The sequence below is a fragment of the Ceratosolen solmsi genome, unplaced genomic scaffold (genome assembly GCF_000503995.2).
Source record: "Ceratosolen solmsi marchali unplaced genomic scaffold, CerSol_1.0 scaffold35, whole genome shotgun sequence".
In the NCBI taxonomy this organism is placed as follows: domain Eukaryota; kingdom Metazoa; phylum Arthropoda; class Insecta; order Hymenoptera; family Agaonidae; genus Ceratosolen; species Ceratosolen solmsi.
Window position 1 is genome coordinate 4,973,419 of NW_011948423.1, and position 16,948 is coordinate 4,990,366.

General features: G+C 37.1%; 1 protein-coding gene across 1 annotated transcript in view; it reads left to right on the forward strand.

Annotated features, from left to right (window-relative positions):
• The window catches only part of LOC105362226 (uncharacterized), a 103,079-nt gene that overhangs the window by 44,754 nt on the left and 41,377 nt on the right, over nucleotides 1–16,948 (forward strand). The window contains exon 3 of the mRNA XM_011499599.1: nucleotides 13,544–13,832. Coding sequence (XP_011497901.1) covers nucleotides 13,544–13,832 — 289 coding nt within the window. The remainder of the gene's footprint in view (nucleotides 1–13,543; nucleotides 13,833–16,948) is intronic.

The following is a 16,948-nucleotide window of genomic DNA, read 5'->3' on the forward strand; positions in this document are numbered from 1 at the left end:
GAGGAGGAGGAGGAGGAGGAGGAGGAGGAGGAGGAGGAGGAGGAGGAGGACGAGGAGGACGAGGAGGAGGAGGACGATGAGGACGAGGATGAGGAGGAGGAGGAGGATGAGGACGAGGAGGACGATGAGGCCGTGGATGAGGATGAGGAGGAGGAGGAGGAGGAGGACGACGAGGAGGACGAGGAGGACGATGAGGACGAGGAGAAGGAAGAGACGAGAAAGTAGGAGGTGAGGGTGGAGGAGGAAGGTACCTGGCGCGTCGAAAGTTCGGTCCTGCATCCGATATGCGCTTCGGGCCGCTTCGGGGGTTCGTTGCGATCGGTTTTGCCGTACGTGCGGCATTGCGCAAGAGCATTCACCCCGCTCAATACTCGACTATAGAAGCTGCAGTAGCAGTAGCAGCAACATCAGCAGCAGCAGCAGCAGCAGCAGCAGCAGCACCAACGGCAGCAGCATCAACGGCAGCACCAGCAACAGTAGCAACAGCAGCAGTGGCAGCACCACCGGTTAACCGAACACCATTACTGAAATGCCTCCTAAATTCTCTCACACTTCATGCTCATTCGAAACGTCCATATGTATGCGGGAGAGCCACGTTGGCAGCCCAAAGCAGAACAGACCTGCTGCGTTTATTCTCATTTTTGATAGTTTGAATTAAAAAAGTCTGGCGTTTAAAAGTGATGTAATGGCTACGAGCGACGCGGCCGGGCTTTTATCATTCGATTATAATCACCGTGTAATGTTATTGTTATTTTACCACTGTAAACATCATTTTTCTGTTTAATTACTCATTTTGGTTTGACCGCCACTTTGGACGTTGGATAACTTGATTATTGTAATTGTGGCGCTACATCGCCGCGTTAATTTAATAGGAATTTGTAAATGTGAATCATAACGGCTACTTAGAAGTACGAGCTTTGCCTAACCACGACATTACAAATACGCTGCATAATCTATAATCTACGGCAATGTTTCTCATTTTTTATTGAGTAAACAAAAGTATGTTAATGCTGCTCGTTAGACTTACTTGAGGATGTATAAATAATTGGATTGTATTGAAAAATCTATTCATACGGGATTAAATATTATACACTCTCGTAAATAAAGCTTAGCGTAGTTGTGAGTCGAGGACGATCATAGATTCATTAAGTCAGGATAATTGTCTATTTCAGACGACTTGATATTAAAATCAATATTATTACTGCCTGTACAAGATGGCAAAATTTTGCAACTGAAAATATTCTTTCAAGCGGATACGTTAATACACTCTTTACGTTCCTACCATAATGTCTCATTTTAATAAGCATTTTTTTCAATTAAATGATCGATCTGTCGATCTGTGGTCAGTTTTTAAGTATTTTTAACGATATATATATATTCTCTCTCTCTCTCTCTCTCTCTCTCTCTCTCATGTAATATTATTATTTATTCTTTTTGATCACAGTTTTTACTGGGAATAAATAAAATTAACATTAAATCGTTGATTTTTATCCTGAATTTATTATTCGACTGTTAAAGCTTTACTTTATTAAATTTCCTTGATAAAATGTTATTGAAGTGTACATGATCGTTTAAGTACTATCGTTAAAATAATTCTCTCTCTCTCTCTCTCTCTAATTAGAGTTATTTAATTGTTTATGGATGAAAGGTAGATCGCACGTTGAAAATATTCCAGATACTTTTAACGAATACTTCTTCGTTTTATCCAAAAAGGCTTCTTGTCAGTAATATTTGTTCGCCACAAATTATGCGAATTAGCTTCCACCCACGCTAATCAATTACTCCAATTGCAGTTTCGATTATCTAATACCATTACTTGAGCTAAGTTGCAAAACATTTAAATAACGTTTGCTTTTTGAATTTCTCAATTAATCGTTTTGATTATTCAATGAATCCTGGAATTTAAAATTGCATTTATTATCATTTATTAATATTACGCATTAATAAGCAGACATATAATTCAATTTAATATTGAAAATAGCTTACAGCAGGATAAAGAAACTTTAAATATTTAAAATAATGTTCTCATAAACAGCAAAGCACGAGATTTTTATTTAAAATGCATGCAATTTTGCCAGAAATAAGCATATTGTGAATGTTTCAAAGATTTTTGCTCATAATTGCACTCGAAGGAAATTCTTACATATTTCATAAAGTCCTCGATCTCGAATTCATCAAATCTTTTTTCCATTTAAAAAATTGCCCATAGAACTCGGCAACAGGCATTAATTCAGGCGGATCCGTAGGCGATGCTGTTGGCTCGCCAAAAATCGATTACCGAGCTCGTTAAGTATGATTTTAATTCTGTGCGCACATTTCCCCTTCAGCTTTATTCTCTGTCTGTCTGTCTGTCTGTCTGTCTGTCTGTCTCTCTCTCATTCTCTCTCTCCCTCTCTCTCTCTCTCTCTCTCCCTATCCATCTTCTCTCTTTCCACGCTCTACCGTCGTTCATCCGACGAATAGCTCAGCGTTAGCGCCTTTACCACGTCTCCCGCTCTCCCTCTCTTTCTCCCCTCTATTTCGTTGTGTGTAATTACAGTAGGTGCTCGCACAAACACAGGCCTGCATTTAGCCTGGAGCTCGCATTGCGAGACTCGCTGCTGCCTCTCAGACAATTAAGATACGCCGACTTCGTGTCTGCATTAGCGCTCGCCAGGGGAAAGTGACTCAAAACTTTTTAAGCGAAACTGCAACTATGACCCACCGGGGACTCGTCTGTCGAGTCATTCTCGCCCCGCGTAAGCAAGACTTAAGGTCAAGAGGAAGATAAGGAAGATAAAAGCCGTGGAGGAATGAAAAGACTTATCGAAGGGGAATAACCGGCATCCTTGTTCGCTTATGATATTTACACCGATCAGTCATTATTTTAATGTGATTTTGTTATAAACTGAAAATTTATAAATCCTGGGGTTAAAAACCTTGATTACCGAGTTATAATGTAAATCGATTCTTTTAATATTCGAAGTAAGCTACGGCTTAACAGTACATGTCTTTAGAGTAATCAGAAATAATTGTTGGGCCTATATCTTATGAAAACTGAATTATCATCGTGTGATGTCATCATCTGAGACGGCAAACGCAATGTTAATTTAATTGGAATTCAATATTATCTCTATAAGGACTATTTTGTTACTTTGCGTCAATAACTACTCCAAGAAGAGAAAGTTTTCATCATCATACGCCTGTTCTATTTAATACTTTATAATCTAGCTAAATAACAATTACTTAACGATATCTCTTTATAAATAAGTAATTCACATATAAAAGAAAATTTTTTTCTAAAATCTTGTTTGTTTTATTCAATTGTCTTTGTTTGTTTATTTGATTATTTATATTTGCGTACGCGCACGCGCATGCGTACCTTGTTCATGCGCGTATACACAATATAGATAAATAGTTTTATTAGGTATTAATTAAGCTTATGAATTGCGATCGAGTTAACGTTAGGCAATTATGTATACAGTACCATTCTCACGCAGCTCTAATTCAAAGAATAATTTTTTTTTACAACATTGAAATTATATTTGAAATTATATTACCAAGGTTTTTAGTCTACAGTATAAAGGAAGGAAAGCCTTAATTGAAGAGGCTTGGTCGACCCTCTTTCAATTGTTCGTGCGATTAATTTCCCACAAAATGAGCACAAGTAGAATATCAGTGACAAATAACGAACAAATACGTACACGATTCATATTGCTTAAAATACCATTATTCTTTAAATTAGAGGATAAAACAAGTTGTTATCCCTTTGACTAAATTACGCTTTAATCGGCCTTCGCAATATTCCAAAACGTCCAATACTGCAGTCGATGGATGTTGAGTCGAGCGAGAACCACATCACTTTACTATCCGAATAATTTCGAGTACAAACTTGAGATCTTATGTAATTAATGAAAATCGAGGGCTATTCGAACCGATCGACCGCCAATGCCTCCCCCCTCCCGGCCAAATCACCTTTTTTATGCTCGCGATCGGGCACTATAGGCACTTTGAAAAGTTATCGTTTTCGCTTGGCCTTTCATTGCTCTATCAGTTCAATACACAGAAGGCCATCCTCGACTGGACGCTGATGCTTTTAAGTACGCTTGTTTTAATCTGAAAATGCTAAGGGGTGCGGCATCTGCGTTAGTATTCATACGGACTTGAGCTTCTAGAGCGAAAGTTCGAGCGATGCATAATGCCGACCTCGAGCCGAAAGGCACGATGGCTTTCATCATCATAACTGAATTTAATAACCATTATTATAACAACGACGCATCGTCCTGCTTATGACAAATACAATTTTGTCCTTTAACAATAGCATTTGTTTATACGGCCATTGATGTATATTATTTGTCCGGTGAATGGAGAGTATGCGTTGTCGGATGTATAAGCCAAGCAATTGTATCTTCGTTAAACGGAAAAAATGTTGAAAGATGAGCGTATGCATGCACATGTATTTTATCCGCGGCAAGAGTGCAGTAATTTCACATTACAGAGTTACTTTGGCGAATGAGGGGGGGGGGGATAGGGGATGATAAAAATCTATAGAGAGGTGAAAGCAAACGAGATTAATTTTGCATTCGATGCAAAATTCATTTCCTTTCAAGTTTTTCAATTTTACAAAGCTCCGGCCACTCGACGCAATAGACATAACTAACCTTCTCTATCCATTATCGATAAAATAAACTTTCGCGCCTTTAGCTCATGAAAGTTATGCGTGAGCTTTGTGCGAAAACCTTGACTTCCAATTTCCATTGATTTGTCTGGCCCGAAATAACTGAAAAGCCCTACCGCATTTACGTGTGGCATAACGACTGGACAATGTATGGAGATGGCGTAAGTGGCGCCTGTCTGGGTAAAACAGAGACAGATACTGAATATATTCGGATATAGAGAGGGTTACTGAAAATTATGTCGCTGTCGTCCCCATTCTTTTACTCCCGTTAGCTTTTCAAATGTTTCTCCCACTCTAAAGCATTTAAATCCCGGCAAATTAATAAACCTGACGTATGCTCGATTGAATTATTTATTGAATATGCAATAGTCAATTGGCATTATGATCTTTTTGCAATTTGACGGGTTGTAAACTTTTTAAAAATTTGGTCCTTTACGTGAGCCAAGAGAGTCTCGACTGTCATTAAATTAATAATATAGGGACTTTATGGTGAGTTAGACTAACGAGTTTGGCTTAATAAAATCGATTTGAGGTTTATTACCATAAATTGATTTTAAATCAAAGCTCTCTGTTACACGACTAAATTATACAAATAGCAAAGTGTTTTATCGATTTCGTCTGGTCTAAGGCTTATCGAAATTTTCGATAAAAATATCACAGGCATATCAGCTGGCAATAAGAGCATATGTACCGTTTGATTACTCGTTGAAAATGAAATGATAACCGAAAGATAATATAGCTGATATGTGAATATAATGAGGCAGCGTTTATTTACATTAATGTGTGATTTAATATTATACTTTAGTACTCCACTTTTGTAAATAAGTCTTCGATACGAATTAACACTAACTTATTATTCTTGATTATTAAACTTTTTATCCTCGCAAACGGATTCTTATATATAATTTATCAAATCGTTCAATTCAATTTCTTATATGGAGACTCTCCGCTGAAAACGAGTCGACAAGAACAACAAAGAATACTGTGTACAAAAAGTAAATTTCGCTTGCCGCTCGAATATTATTGCATAAAATTGGTTGGTAAAGTAATTTAAGTGCTTCATATATATTATATCAAACGATCATAGAATCTAGCTATTTACATTCGTACTGCACATATAATTTATTAGCGTATAATTTAAGCCTAAATAAATATAATTCAGCATCTTTATTACTATCTTTTCCTTTTAAAGTACTTGCGTCTATGTGGCCAAGGCATTTTACGTTAAGACAATATTCTGTCTTATGCGTCGGAATACGTCCGAAATAACGAAACACTCGACATTCCGTCCATCGTATTGAATATAATATTATAATATATATAGAATATAATAATATCCGATGCTCGTAAGGAAATATCACTGTAAAACGTAAACTATCAGCAAGTACAAAGTGGCAATGATTTTGTATAGAATTTTGTATAGCGTGAGAAGCGTTCGGAATTGAGAACTGACCTTTAACGTTATATAATTCGCATTTAAGCTCCAATATTTGCGCTTTAATTAAGTACCTGTATGACGTTAGAATTGAAAGGATTAATGATTATATACATATATATATATATATATATATATATATATATATATATATATGCTGAACAAGGATGGATCGTTGAAAATTAACGAAATACGCGCCGAGTGAAAAAGTTAAACTATCCACTGGATTATGTAATAAAATAAGCTGCACATCGACACTCGCATCTTCGGGGTCGAGCAAGTCCATTTTGCCATTTATGAACGCTTAACCGAATACGAGGGGATTCGTACACATTCATTTTTCACAATTTTCATAACTTAATCAATAGGCTTTTCAATTGCAAATAATTAATGCCTCCGTGTCGCGTCTTTGATGTTGACTACAAAAGCCGCTCAAGCGCGCTAATGATCAAAGCCGTATTTACCGTGGTTGGTACATTACTCCGCGCTCCACTCTGTGTATTTATCACGTAAAGAAACAACACGTTGGTGTAAAGCAATGCTCAAGTTGTTACATCGTACTCATAACCGAAAATTTCGTTTACAGCCGATGGTGGAGCGAGATACGAATATACACAATTTTTAGAGCTCGTTAGGCCCTCACCTTAGGTAATGATGAGATGGGATACGTGGATCACTGGAGCCCGTCATTTTTACGAGTCTTTCTGGGAAATTATAATGGGCCCGAGGTACCAGAGCTAGAGCTTTTACGACAAATGTAAAATTCAAGATCTTGGACGTTCGATATCCTACTGTAGCCATTGAGGTCCCCGTTGCTCGCACTCTTAGCAGACATCCGAACGCATAAAGAATGATTTTTTTACTATCTTCGACACTTCAACTCTGTAATTTTTTTTCCCTTATTTTCTTCTGTCCTCTCGCATTGTTGGATCTGTAAAAATGGCATTTTCATAAGGAAAACCCGGAACATTAATTTTCGAATAGCACAGCAGGTTGAACGAAACCTTTAGAGCTCAAGTAATGTAAAAGGATTTTATTTATCTTTGCCTGTTAAGAGTTGGGCATTTTTTGCTTTATTAAATGTTTTTCTTTGTCCGTGTTATCTAAACTTTGTTGTTCCACGGTATTTGAAAGAAACTGTATGAGATAGATAGTGAAAAATATTCTTTTAAAATGTGGATATTATTATTAGAGAAAAGAATATTAAACGCTTGAATTAGATGTAATTACATTTGCATATAATTATGTCTTATTGTCTTATTTTTATATTTTTATACTTGTACAACAATAAAATTACTAATGTTCTCATTGTATACAAATGAGTTAGAATATTAATTTCATTAATAATTTATTAGTAAAAGTATATGGTTTCTGTAGTTAGTAGTGGTAGTGGTAATAGTGGTGGTAGTAGTAGTGGTAGTAGTGGTGGTAGTAGTTGTTGTAGTAGTAGTAGCAGCAGCAGCAGCAGCAGCAGTAGTAGTAGTAGTAGTAGTAGTAGTAGTAGTAGTAGTAGTAGTAGTAGTAGTAGTAGTAGTAGTAGTAGTAGTAGTAGTAGTAGTAGTAGTAGTAGTAGTAGTAGTAGTAGTAGTAGTAGTAGTAGTAGTAGTAGTAGTAGTAGTAGTAGTAGTAGTAGTAGTAGTAGTAGTAGTAGTAGTAGTAGTAGTAGTAGTAGTAGTAGTAGTAGTAGTAGTAGTAGTAGTAGTAGTAGTAGTAGTAGTAGTAGTAGTAGTAGTAGTAGTAGTAGTAGTAGTAGTAGTAGTAGTAGTAGTAGTAGTAGTAGTAGTAGTAGTAGTAGTAGTAGTAGTAGTAGTAGTAGTAGTAGTAGTAGTAGTAGTAGTAGTAGTAGTAGTAGTAGTAGTAGTAGTAGTAGTAGTAGTAGTAGTAGTAGTAGTAGTAGTAGTAGTAGTAGTAGTAGTAGTAGTAGTAGTAGTAGTAGTAGTAGTAGTAGTAGTAGTAGTAGTAGTAGTAGTAGTAGTAGTAGTAGTAGTAGTAGTAGTAGTAGTAGTAGTAGTAGTAGTAGTAGTAGTAGTAGTAGTAGTAGTAGTAGTAGTAGTAGTAGTAGTAGTAGTAGTAGTAGTAGTAGTAGTAGTAGTAGTAGTAGTAGTAGTAGTAGTAGTAGTAGTAGTAGTAGTAGTAGTAGTAGTAGTAGTAGTAGTAGTAGTAGTAGTAGTAGTAGTAGTAGTAGTAGTAGTAGTAGTAGTAGTAGTAGTAGTAGTAGTAGTAGTAGTAGTAGTAGTAGTAGTAGTAGTAGTAGTAGTAGTAGTAGTAGTAGTAGTAGTAGTAGTAGTAGTGGTGGTAGTAGTGGTGGTAGTAGTGGTGGTAGTAGTGGTGGTAGTAGTGGTGGTAGTAGTAGTGCTGGTGGTAGCAGCAGCAGGAGCAGAGTGTAGCAGTTGTAAACAAATAATATAAAAATTTTTATTTGCCTCAGAAGATCCTAATTTATTCCCTTCTAGTAATTTCTCTCAAAATTTATCTAGACCATAAATTTCAAATCATTTTCATTTTTGGTAAAAAAAAAAAAACTTATATTGAGTTTTCATAATTTTATTTTCTCGCTATTATATATATCCTACATATTTTATTTTATTAATAAATCATATTTTTAAATTTAAATATAATAATGTCATAAAACACATAGTTAATCCCAAATAAATATAAAAAAAACTATATAACCATGATTTATAATATGAATTTAAGAAGATGTAGATTTAGTACTTTACTATGGTTAGATACTATTGACATAGTTAAAAAAACAACAGAAAATTTTCATCCTCTACACATATCATAAAAGTTAATAAAATAAGATCTTTGCATTTATGACACGATGCTGTAATAGTTTAGTTTAATAAATTCTAAAATATATTGTAAAAATTTGAACAGAAACAAAGGAAAAATGAATATTTTTTTATCGCTAGTCTGATGTGTAAATTAAATTTTCTTGTGTATTAGGATTTAAAAAAAAAAAAAAAAAAAAAAAAATGTCTGTGCTAAATAAAAAGATGAAATAGTTTACACTACAAGCAGTTAATGTAAATTTCAGAATGTAAGACTTGAGAAAAACGCTTTAATGTATTTATTGATATTATATAAATTACAGATAAATTACATGTTCTTCGAATTTGTGATGCATAAGTAATAGAGTAGAAAATTGCCATGAATAATAATAATCCACGAAGCTTATAGATTTATAAATTTTATATAATTATTATGAATTTGATCAAATTATTAACTACGTTTGAGAAAATAAATATTAATGTTTTCCAAAGAGTACCGTTCATTGAAAAACAGTTGAATGCAGATTGATATTATTCATGAAGTCGATTGCATTTCGACGGTCGTTACCATTTTAGTTGCATCCTCGTTCGATACATGTTAAATCGGTTAGAAGAGTGAGTGGCAATATATAGCTAAATATGAATGTATTTATTGCGTATTTACCGAAAAGGGGGCTGGATCGGCGGCATCGCGCGAAAATCCAAGTCATTGGCATACTCGATCGCCCGAATCTGGTTGGTGTGTTCAAAGACCTTGAATTCGCAAGTTTCTCATGCCGACAACAGCGACCTCGATCGAGAAATAAAACTAAAATATCAAAGAGGATGAGAGATGAGACACGAGAGAGAGAGAGAGAGAGAGAGAGAGAGAGAGAGCGAGAGAGAGAGAGAGAGAGTGAGAGAGAGAGAGAGAGTCGAGTTTATCAAAAAAGCGAAATCAGAGTCATTTTCGTAGAATCTTTGATGGGGGACAGAGCTGGGATGAAACAAATGACGAAGGGCAGCGAGAGACACGCTCGTTTGAGGTCAAAGACGTTATAAATAAATATTAATATGAACGCAAGGCGCGAACACACCGTAACTACCTGCAAAGCTACATCGACATCAATGTTCCTGTTTCGTTTACGCTCACGTACCCTCATTCGGCACCGAACACACACTGTGGGTATTTCGTATCTGACGAATGGCCAACGTTATTGGGATTTCGATAGATATCCCGTCATGCGAAGGATCGTCTATACACACGTTCGTGTACGTGTGTAAATGTATGCTTCGCGTATGTATAAATTGCAAGCGAGTGTGACAGTGTACACGGGCGATTAATACGGTAGAAATTCTGGTTATCGACGATGAATTACGATCCGTTTGTAACTATGACTCCGTGAAATGTACTTTAATGTCGGATTTAAAACCAAATGTTTGTTCATCCTTGTCTGGCAAATTGAAGTGAATCTTTCATTTTCGTTTGTCTCCGCTGGGATCTCGGAAAATACCGTTGGCTCGATCGAATAAAAATTGAAAAATGTCACCTACTATTATTATTTAAATAAAAAAAAAAACATGAACGATCACGATGTACGTCCGTATATTTTCTCTGCAAATAGCCAATGAAAAAATGTAATTCACCCGACTATTATTCCAATGCAAGTTACACTACACAATTCTATATATTTTGAGGAAATTGGCCTTTGCTCTGCAAAAACACGTAGCTAATAAATCGAAAATAAAGTTAATCTTAATTAAAGATCTGGTCACTGACTCATTTCTTTTCTTGATACGTCCAAACGGACAACACGCAATAAGCAATTTCGCAATAATACTCTTACGCGGTATTCATCCAGCATTAATACATTATTTAATTTACGTCCGTTAGTTCAGTGACCATACAGAACAATTTCAACCTCGTTTCCGCCCGTAATGCAGGAACATATTGGCCCCAGAGCATGATAATACCTTTAACTATGTTTGTCATTGGCATAAATAAAAAAGTCAGGCCACAAAAGGCTAGTTGAGTTTGTTGATTATATCGTATCGGGCTAAACGCCGATTGTGCGCGTGCGCGAAAATCGATCTAAAATTAGGGCCAGTCACTGGTGGTGGTGTCTTCTGCGGTGGTAGTGGTGGTGGTGTTGGTATTGGTGGTGTTGGAGATGCTACAGCTACAGCTACAGCTGCTGCTGTTGCCGCTGTTGCTGCTGTTGCTGCTGCTGTTGCTGCTGCTAACGGCGACGGGATGCGTTCGTTCCCCTCTCGGGCTATGTATGTTTGTGCGCGTAGCACAATTCGCTGCTCTCCGTCCCATTATACACGGACACGACTCATCGTCGGCCAGAGGCTCCGTGAAAAGCACTCGCGCCCACACACGCACACGCACACGCGCACAGTAGCAAACCCACATACATTCACAGAGAGAGAGAGAGAGAGAGAGAGAGAGAGAGAGAGAGAGAGAGAGTCGTACACGTATACGCTCTAGTTCGATGGCACATTATGAACGACATGCTCGACGACTTATCTACGTAACCTACTCCACTAAAACAGTTTACAGACACTTCCTCATTACGTTCTTGGTATTACATGGCTCTCGCTCTTTTTGACCTATCGATTCGATCGCCTCTTTTTCTGCCTCCACCGTGTCCTCTTCCCCCATCCCCCACCCGCTCAGTCTCTTTCGCACCCCGTCTGCGTGCTCAACTGTTTAATCGAATATATCTCCGGGTTGAAGATTTATTTATACGTTGTAACACTCGTCGCGGTATCGGGACACAGAGGGACAATGACTGCAGTCACCGCATATATACATAAACTTTATGCAGCTTGCAATGGTTCGTTACTCAGATTTCGTGGAAGCTTTTGTTACTTTATGCCGAAATGACGCATTCAATGTTAATTCCGTTTTTGCTTGCGGACATGTTTCGAGGTCAAATGTCAGAGTACAACTCACTACAACGGTGTTGGGTGAAATTGTGTTCAATTTCGATTTTCGATATTATCATAATTCTTATGTTGCTTGAATATATCGCTCCATTACTTACGCAGATTCGTTCGTACTCAAGAGTATGCCTTACCTAACCTGACATCACACTTACCCAAGCGTTTGGCGAATTTGAGATGAAGCGTTCTTACCTCCGAGACGACGCATCTAATAAAAAAAAATTTTAAAAAAATACAAGCTTAGGCATTTTTATAAATACTCTTTTATAAAATTATCGCGTTGGGAACCTTTCAATTTTGAATTTTCCAACTAAAAGCAATATTTTCCCGCGCTGTGGTTTTCCCATTTGATACCAACTCGATGATAAAACAATTTTCAATCAATCAATCATTTCTCTTTACTCAAGCGCTCATTTGACACATCTCCGCCGAGATACAATACATCATTGTGGACAATGTACACATGTGTGCATTTCGGACATTCGCAGACAGGCATTTAATCGTAAGAGCTCGGCTCGAGTTCTCGTTCGTGTACTCGTTTCTGCTCGTGTATGCGAGAGGGCGTGTGGAAGGGGTTATACGCCTAGATTAAAACACATGCACGTATGCGTCATGTGTGGTACAGCGGCGCAGCATCTGCTTTCCGCTTTGGGCTGTGTGACTGATATTCAGGTGCATTGGCCTCTCCGAATCTCACTAGCGCTGTCTTACTTTGTCGCTTTCGTTATTCGCGATCCGTAATCTCAGCCCTAATAGTGGCTATAGTTCTCGCACTCGCGCTCTATAATATTATATTGCTTGGCTATTAATATCGTCATCAGTAGGATGCACGAGGCAGTCAACTCGCAATGAGAAGACATAATGTGCCAGGTCAGTTCACAGTTTATGTACGAAGGATTTAGCTTGGGTGCACGATAAATGCAAACGACGACCACGACAAAGCTTATGTCTCTCTCTCTCTCTCTCTCTCTCTCTCTCTCTTTCACTTTTTTTCTTTTTCCTTTTTTTTTTTTTTTTTTTTTTTTTTAAAGAGGGTATCGCGGCTCCGCTGCCTTTGTTTCCCTATTTTTCTTCCCTATTCCTAAGTGCATCCATGTGTACGTGCACATTTACGTAAGTCTACAAGAGCTTACCACTTGTAACAAGCTGCCGCCTACTTTTATTTTTGAGCTTTGTCAGCTTCTATGATGCCCTGTATCACTAGACATTGTGAAACAAACAATTAGTTGCCTATTCACGTTTACTCTGCAGTTGCCATTGTTGGTCGAAATTTGCATAAAAAATTATTGGCAATTTTATGTAACCACTCGAGCGCAATGCTTGCTCGGCAAACGTCTTTATCCAGCAAATAACGTCAATCGGAGTATTGTCGGGAATCGAGTATTCGCTGATCGACAAATTATACCGCGGTCGAACGGCTCGCAAAGTTTTTCCGCGTTTACTTGTATTAATGAGCGGATACGCCGCCCAATACACCTTAGAGGAGTTTCTCGACACAATAAACGGCAATACTACAATTGCGTTAGGTGTGAAATAAAATATTCACAACGATGTTCTTAAAAGACTGACGTATTCACTCATAACTAGCTTAAATTAATCGTTGTATTTGCAGTCACTTAGCCTTTTATTGCAAAAATAATTTTAAACGCAGCAGTAAAATATTGCAATAAAGCGCTTTACTGTTTTCTGCAATGCATAAATCAGTTTTATTGAGGATTTTACTATAGTACGTTACCTCTTCCGCAGTCACAGTGCTCCTCAGAAGTCTACGCACGCATCGAGTGGGGAGCGTATTAGTGTGCGCGGTATGGCCCAATGGTGGTGAAAGTGCGTGTGAGCCGACGCCGTCGCCCGCGCCGCCCGACGGGGAGGGGCTGCGCTCAGAACGTTGGCGTGAAGCTTATCATTGGCTACGACCATTAACAAAAGCGTCATTTGGCCTTTCACGTGGTATCTCACCCCCGTCTCTGGCGGCCCTGGGCTTACTTCCCCAACTGACCAACACAGCCAACTCCTCGTTAGGTTGTGGCCTTCGGTAAGTTTACTACGACTGCCGAATCAATTCGCCCGGCGATTTATTAACTTCTAACTACAGCGTTTAACAAACTGCGTATATTAGTCGGCATGGATCCTCGTTTGCTGGCCGCGATTGCTAATCCGCGATTTTCCCGCGGAATTATCGGGATTAGAATTCGGCATTTCCAGACGACTCGTACGATTACGGAGTCCGAGCGACGCCCGAGACCACGATAAGTGCGCTTCCTTCCCTCTAATACTTGGCTTTTAAAATTATCCCTCGAAAAATCTCCGCTATTTTTTACATCCAGCGCCCTTACTGTACGCGGCTCTTTTTATTCTAACTAGGCGAAAAGTTGGCGCAATTTCTTTTAATTACTTTGGACAATTACGTGTAATTGCTTTTGTATACTTTTAAACAAAAGTTATTGTCGAACGCTAGTAAATTGGTCTTGCTTTAAACGCAAAGTTGTGTTTTGCATTATTTAACGAGAGCTGTGGGGAATTTTGCTGAATTCATACTGCAGCGATGATAAATATGAAAGTATCAGGAATGGTTGAGAAATATCGAAATATCATATTTGACGCTCCTCCATTGGATATTGAGTGACAGGTTAAATGGGATGTTAAATTTCGGTGCAATTGTTTATCTATTAATAATGGTTGATACGATATGCGAGGGGCTTAGAAGCAATTGTATATCGAAAATCAAATAAAATAAAATTGTGCCTTTTCTTTCATGTCACTCTAATGCTTTTTGTTTGTTTGTTTTTTTAATTGTTAGGCTAGTCGAGTTAAGCTTTTTCGATTAATAGTCCAAGTAAAATATTGATAACTACATGCAAAAGACTAAAGAGAATCGTTTGGATGCATATATATATATATATATATATATATATATATATATATATATACAGAATACAGGCGAGCGCAAAATCTTCGTTGGACGATAAATAATAAGTTTCTGTTTATGTAGATTGGTATTTAATCATAAAGATATATTTATTGTAATGCATTAATGTAACGTCGGGAATAAAGATTTTCTCAAGTATTCGAGTGCCGTTTCGCTATACATTGTATGCAGATAAATTTCGTTGTTTATCAGTATCATTGTGTCCCGTAAGATTCATGTATATTATCATAATTTAACTTATATCTTTCGAATCACTACATTTTTTTTCTTTTTTTTTTCGTGCGTAACGTATGGGCACTTTCACACGAGTCACTGACGTGAATTAAAGATATTCAGCACTTCACTGTGCTAGCGATGCAACGTCATTTACATACTCGATATATTAGATTTTGGGGGCTGGATGGTCTTGATTTTAATTAGAGCCGTTTTATTAGCGCCGAATTTCCCTATTACTTTTTCCTAATATCATGATGCATTTAGACATGTACAATTTAATGCCGACAATAAATGAAATTTTATGAAATTGTGTATAAAAGGTTGGCAAATCACGTAATTAATTAAGACTTGATTTTAGATATTCAATCGATCTTGCCAGCTCCCAAAATGATGAATAAAATGTATTCAACTTTTAATATTGAATTGTAAGAAAATAAATTAGCATCGTATCAGCGATGATTTTTAAAGCCATAAACGTATCAATAATTTACAGTGCGTCTCGTGCAATCCAGGCCACATGCAATATTCAATAATATTGGAAATAATTAAAATCCGAAATCCCGTTAAATCAATAATCAAATCAAATGTAACATTAGAATTTGGTTTCAATTTTTGTTCAAATCATTGTATTGCCATAAGAAAAAAATTGTATAAACTGTGGCTTATAATAATTACGAATCATAATGGGGCTTCATAATCAATTTAAATTGCTTATGAATTTACCATGACATCGAATCATTATGTTTTTCTTCTTTATCGTCTTTTATGTTTTACCAAGCAGCTTTTTCATCTATCTAGAAAAGGAAAAATGCTTCAATTATAAATTGCATTCTATAATTCAAAGTCGAAAGAGTAACAACAACTTTTGGGAGCAATTTCAAACTCCGTTGTAGAATTGCATTTTAAAATGTCATTTTGTACGCTCATGCATGATAAATTGTAAAAAATACTCAAATTGCCGTAGACGAAGATTACGTTGTACTTTAGTAATAACATTAAAGCGTTGAGCGAGCATTAACACGATCATGAATTTATATTATAAGGCATTGTCTCACGATTATTATTTTCTAAAATATTACGAACGAGATTTAATTTTACTTCCAACGAATTTCATCATTACTATTGCTTTATATGCAACTAGGCATTCCAAATACGAGCAATGGCCGGCATTATGCTGTATATTTTTCAACATATTCAGCAACTTAAACTATAGTCAGATTCCGCAGAAAAGTACAGCTACTGTAACGAGATTAAATTTCCCCTCTTATGGGGCAATTTAAATAAAATTATCGATCGATAAAGGCCTTTATTAATTCCATGAATTTTAATTACCACCACTGGTTACGTTTGACATACTTAATAATGCAATCTATTTCACTTACGCGTGCCACTTATAATAATAATAATAATAATAATAATAATAATAATAATACAAGGGCTTGAGAAAAATATCGTTAGTTTTGAAAAAGTACGCTTAACCAATTAACGCAGCGCAACAAAATCAATAACTTTCGGTTAGAAAAAATTGGGTACGGCTGCCGATAAAAGAGTTGGCTTTTAAATCGACTCTATATCGACGAAAGTAGTTGACAAAACAATTTGCATTTCAAAAATGTTACTCGATCATGAAGCGGGACACGAGTCGCACAAAGTAAAACAATAAAATTTGTTTTTTTCGCCATTTTCGATTTTAATGGGACGGTGTAAGAGAAGAATGGATGACGTTGGCGTTAGCTCGGGTTACACGCAACATTCAAGGGGCCACATTCAAAACGTACGATTCTCTCGGCAAACTTTCGCCGTTTTCCGACCTTTTTTCCCTCGGCAGGCAGATGCTCGTCAACAATTACAAAGCTAAGGCTTTCCAAACCCGTACTTACGTGCTTGCTCGTTCAATTGAATCAATCACCGTCGCTCCTAGTACTAGGCTCTCCCTCGTCTATCCGTCGTACAAAAATCGCGCGGCCATCGCGAAACACCTCGGCTCTGCCATTAACATCCCCCCC